We start from the raw sequence: 5,195 nt of genomic DNA, 5'->3' as shown, positions 1-5,195 counted from the left end.
TCCTCCCTCTCCTTCTCCCTTTCCTCCCTCTCCCTCTCCTTCCTTCCTTCCTTCCTTCCTTTTTTTTAAAACCCTTGTACTTCGGTGTATTGTCTCATAGGTGGAAGATTGGTAAGGGTGGGCAATGGGGGTCAAGTGACTTGCCCAGGGTCACACAGCTGGGAAGTGGCTGAGGCCGGGTTTGAACCTAGGACCTCCCGTCTCTAGGCCTGACTCTCACTCCACTGAGCTACCCAGCTGCACCCCCTTCCTTTTTTTTTTTTTTTTTTTAACTCTGATGGGGGAATGACTTATCCAGAATCTCATAGCTAATAAGTGTCAGACACAGGATTTGAACCCAAGTCTTCCAAACTTCTAGTCTGGCACTTGTGATCTTGAGACCAGAAGTTACATTTCTTTGTGACTGTCTCCATTTTGTTTTAGTGATAAAGTGGTATCAAGTTTTACCTCGGAATTAGGTAAATGAGGAGCCTGGCAGGAGAGTGATCATTTCTTATCTATTTCATGAATTTCCTCCTAATCTGACTTTCTCCATTTGTTCCCAGGGGCCCTCATCTTTGCCACCATGGAGATATCTGTGGCACCGAGTCAAGGACTTCGCCCAGCACCGGATGAAATCCAGCACCCTCACATGAAATTTTCAGAATGGAAATTTAAGCTCTTCAAAGTGAGATCCTTCATGAAGCCCTCACCAGGAGAAGCTCAGGGGCCAACAAAGAACACAGTGGAAGGACAGTCTTCTCTGGAGGAAACTCCAGCTGTCCTAGGCAGCATCAACATTCCAGCACCAGAAAAGCCAGCCCTGGTCCAGCCAACATCCGGGGCCCATCCCAAGTCTTTGGAGAAGCCTGCTGATATTGGGAAGGCTCGGGAGAAGGCAGTGCACCAGGCCAGTCTTCGGCAGCTTTGCCGAATCTGTGGCGCTTCCTTTAGAGCTGATGGACAGAACAGAAGATACCCCGTCCACGGTCCAGTGGACAGTAAAACTCAGGGTGTCCTCCGGAAGAAGGAAAAGAAAGTCACCTCCTGGCCAGATCTGATCTCGAAGGTTTTTAAAATTGATGTGAAAGGGGATATTGATTCCATCCATCCCACCCAGTTTTGCCACAACTGTTGGAATATCATGTATGGGAGGTTCAGCAATTCCCCGTATGAGGTCTACTTCCCAAGGAATGCTACCATAGAATGGCACCCACACACACCGTCCTGTGACATCTGCCAGGCAGCCCGCCGGGGCCTCAAGAGGAAAGGCCACCCATCCCACCCATCACTCAGCAAAAGGCTCAAGGCGGTGGCTGACAGAGCTCGAAGGGCTCGCCTCCCCAAGAGTCCAGGGCAGCCCCGAAACAACAGCAAGGACCTGATGAAGAAGCTAACCAACTGTGGCAAGATGCACCTGAGCACCAAGTGCCTCGCCGTGGACTACCCCGTGGACTTCGTGAAGGCCATCTCGTGCGGGATCTGCGAGCACATTTTGACGGACCCCGTGGAAACCACCTGCAAACACGTATTCTGTAGAACCTGCATCTTGAGGTGCCTCAAGGTCATGGGCAGCTTTTGTCCCTCGTGCCAATATCCCTGCTTTCCTACGGACGTGGAAAGCCCGGCGAGGTCCTTCGTGAGCACCCTCCATTCCCTGCTGGTGAGATGCCCCGTGAAAGACTGCGAGCAGGAGGTCAGCCTTGAGAAGTATAACCAGCACATCTCGAGCCACAAGGAGCCCAAGGAGGCCCACGTGTACATCAATAAGGGCGGCCGGCCCCGGCAGCATCTTCTGTCGCTGACCAGGAGGGCTCAGAAGCACCGTCTGAGAGAGTTGAAGCTGCAAGTCAAGGCTTTCGCAGACAAAGAAGAAGGAGGCGACTTGAAGGCCGTGTGCCTGACCTTGTTCCTGCTGGTGCTGAGAGCCAGGAACGAGCATCGGCAAGCGGATGAGCTCGAGGCCGTCATGCAGGGCAGAGGCTCCGGCCTCCAGGCCGCCGTGTGCTTGGCCATCCGGGTCAACACTTTCCTGAGCTGCAGCCAGTACCACAAGATGTACCGCACCGTCAAAGCCATCACCGGGAGGCAGATCTTCCAGCCCTTGCATGCCCTTCGCAACGCGGAGAAGACCCTCCTGCCCGGGCACCACCCCTTTGAGTGGCAGCCGCCCCTCAAGAGCGTCTCTGCCCGCACGGACGTGGGCATCATGGACGGCCTTTCCGGCCTGTCCGCTTCGGTGGACGACTACCCTGTGGACACCATCGCCAAGAGGTTCCGCTACGACGCAGCCCTGGTGTCCGCCTTGATGGACATGGAAGAGGACATCCTGGAAGGCATGAAATCCAAAGACTTGAGCGACTACCTGAGCGGCCCTTTCACCGTGGTGGTGAAGGAGTCCTGCGATGGGATGGGAGACGTGAGCGAGAAGCACGGGAGCGGCCCCGCCGTGCCCGAGAAGGCCGTCCGCTTTTCCTTCACCATCATGAACATCAGCGTGGCTCGGGGCCAGGAGAGCGTGAGGATATTCGAGGAAGCCAAGCCCAACTCCGAGCTGTGCTGCAAGCCCCTGTGCCTCATGCTGGCCGACGAAGCTGACCACGAGACCCTCACCGCCATCCTGAGCCCCCTCATTGCCGAGAGGGAGGCGATGAAGAGCAGCGAGTTACTGCTGGACATGGGAGGCATCCAGAGGACTTTTAAGTTCATCTTCAGGGGAACCGGCTACGATGAAAAGCTCGTCCGGGAAGTGGAAGGTCTCGAGGCTTCTGGCTCTGTCTACATTTGCACCCTCTGTGACGCCACCAGGCTGGAAGCTTCCCAAAATCTTGTTCTCCACTCCATCACCAGAAGCCACGCGGAGAATCTGGAGCGCTATGAAGTCTGGAGATCCAACCCCTACCAAGAGTCAGCGGAGGAGCTCAGGGACAGGGTGAAGGGGGTCTCGGCGAAGCCCTTCATCGAGACGGTTCCCTCCATCGATGCTCTCCACTGCGACATCGGCAACGCAGCCGAGTTTTATAAGCTCTTCCAGATGGAGATTGGGGAGGTTTATAAGAATCCCAATGCCTCCAAAGAGGAGAGGAAACGATGGCAAGCTACCCTGGACAAGCACCTACGGAAGAAAATGAACTTGAAACCCATCATGAGGATGAATGGCAACTTTGCCAGGAGGCTCATGACCAAGGAGACCGTGGAAGCAGTGTGTGAGCTGATTCACTGTGAGGAGAGGCACGAGGCCTTGAGAGAGCTGATGGACCTTTACTTGAAGATGAAGCCTGTGTGGCGCTCAACCTGCCCTGCCAAAGAGTGTCCAGAATCCCTTTGCCAGTATAGTTACAATTCACAGCGTTTTGCAGAACTCCTATCTACCAAGTTCCAGTACAGATACGAAGGCAAAATCACCAATTACTTTCATAAGACCCTGGCCCATGTCCCCGAGATCATCGAGAGGGATGGTTCCATCGGAGCGTGGGCCAGCGAAGGGAACGAATCTGGTAATAAACTCTTCCGACGTTTCCGGAAAATGAACGCTCGGCAGTCTAAGTGCTATGAGATGGAGGATGTCCTGAAACACCATTGGTTGTATACCTCCAAATATCTCCAGAAGTTCATGAATGCTCATAACGCCTTGAAAAGTTCTGGGCTAATCCTTAACCCACAAGCAGGCTTTGAAGACTCCCTAGGGCTAGACGACTCACTGGGAATTCTTGATTCAATGGAATTCTAAATCAGGCAACTTCCTAAGGAGTAGGTTGTTCAAGTCAGTCTGTCTCTGAGTTGCCAGGGGTCTTCTCCCTCATGCAAGATCCTTCACTTCCATATATTCGGGAGGATCACCTCCTTTGAGAAGGGGTTGGTTGTCATGAGGATCACAGATGGTGAGGTACAGTCTAATGAATGGTTGAGTCACGGGTGGATCTGTTTGAAAGGATTGAAAGGGAAATGATGGTGGTCAGTCCTTGGAAGGTTCAGTATCTCAGGTCCTGAGGAGTTACAGGAGTTGAAAGATTGACATAGTTGTCCAGGCAACATCGATGTCAAAGTTACAGATGTAGAAGACGAATCTTTAAAACCAGGCAGGGACTTGTCTTGATTCCTGCTGGTTATATTTTAATTGTAGTAATCACTTCTGATAACATCATTATCATCATTATTACTATGTGCTATTTTTATTTCATCTGGTTAGTCAACCTTCTTATGTGATATTCTACATATTTACTTTAGCAACAAACTTCCAAAGAATTGTTCAGTTTCTCAAAATATTAATTTCTTTCATTTGATCTGTCTTGTGTTCAAGAGTGTAAGGATTCAAACCCTGCCTCTTATTTGTACGGTCTCAGTGCTCCTGACAGCACTCTAAGATTCTTGGTTATTATTATTATTTTTTATTTTTTTTTGGTTTGGTTATTATTATTTTTTGTAAACTGCCGATCTGCAACCTAGATCTGCATCTGCAAACTGCAGTTTTTCCATTAGGAGTTCCCCACGTATAATGAAATCACAGGCATGGGCCACATTTGTCTGTTTTATGCTTTTAAAAGTATTTTTAACAAATATTATACCATTTGGTACATATAATCTTCCTATGTTAGAGTTAACAATCTAGTCTGAGTTTCACATTTTACAAACGAGGAAAATGAGACCCACCATGGGGAATTGACTACTCAAAGTCACAAGGCTAGTTGTCAATTCAATGATATGCAGGGAGGATTGCTGTAGTTTGACAGCCACCTCAAAATGATGTTGATTGTAAGTGTTCACTTATCAATCAGAACATTTTACAATGAAAGTGGCCCCTTTCATCCCAGAGGAAATTCAAACCATTTAAAAAACTTTACATTGTGTCCATAAGCTTGGAGTTTGTGAAGTCACCTACAAAGTTGCAACAAAACACAGGAAACTATTTAAAATCAGGGGCAGAGCTTTATGGAAGACTTGTCCTACAAGTATTTACTTAAGAATGGGCATCTAAGAATATGTAGCATTTTTTGGTTGGTTGGTTGGTTTGTTTTTAAATAATCAAGGCAATCTGCAGTACCAGGAAGTCTTTCTGAAGCCTTTCTGTGGTTTCCCAAGGTCAGGGGGATTTTAAAATGCAAGATTGCTCCCTAGAGATCCATCTCTCCCTCTCTCTTCCTCTCTCTCTCTTTCTGTCTCTCTCTCTCTCTCTCTCTCTCTCTCTCTCTCTCTCTCTATATATATATATATATATA

At 49.3% G+C, this 5,195-nt stretch overlaps 1 protein-coding gene across 1 annotated transcript; it reads left to right on the top strand.

Moving 5' to 3' along the window:
• The first annotated feature begins 565 nt into the window (after window positions 1-565).
• On the top strand, window positions 566-3,709 carry RAG1 (recombination activating 1). The gene has a single exon (XM_044683701.1). It carries the CDS (start codon window positions 566-568, stop codon window positions 3,707-3,709), a length of 3,144 nt encoding a protein of 1,047 aa, XP_044539636.1.
• The last annotated feature ends 1,486 nt before the right edge of the window (window positions 3,710-5,195 follow it).

This window comes from Gracilinanus agilis, unplaced genomic scaffold (assembly GCF_016433145.1).
Source record: "Gracilinanus agilis isolate LMUSP501 unplaced genomic scaffold, AgileGrace unplaced_scaffold31987, whole genome shotgun sequence".
Lineage (NCBI taxonomy): Eukaryota > Metazoa > Chordata > Mammalia > Didelphimorphia > Didelphidae > Gracilinanus > Gracilinanus agilis.
The sequence above is the reverse complement of the archived record's forward strand: the minus strand, read 5'-3'. Positions and strand labels throughout refer to the sequence as shown.

Bases quoted from the DNA above. Each gene is read 5' to 3' on its own strand.
- RAG1 (XM_044683701.1), top strand. From the start codon at position 566: ATGGAGATATCTGTGGCACCGAGTCAAGGACTTCGCCCAGCACCGGAT.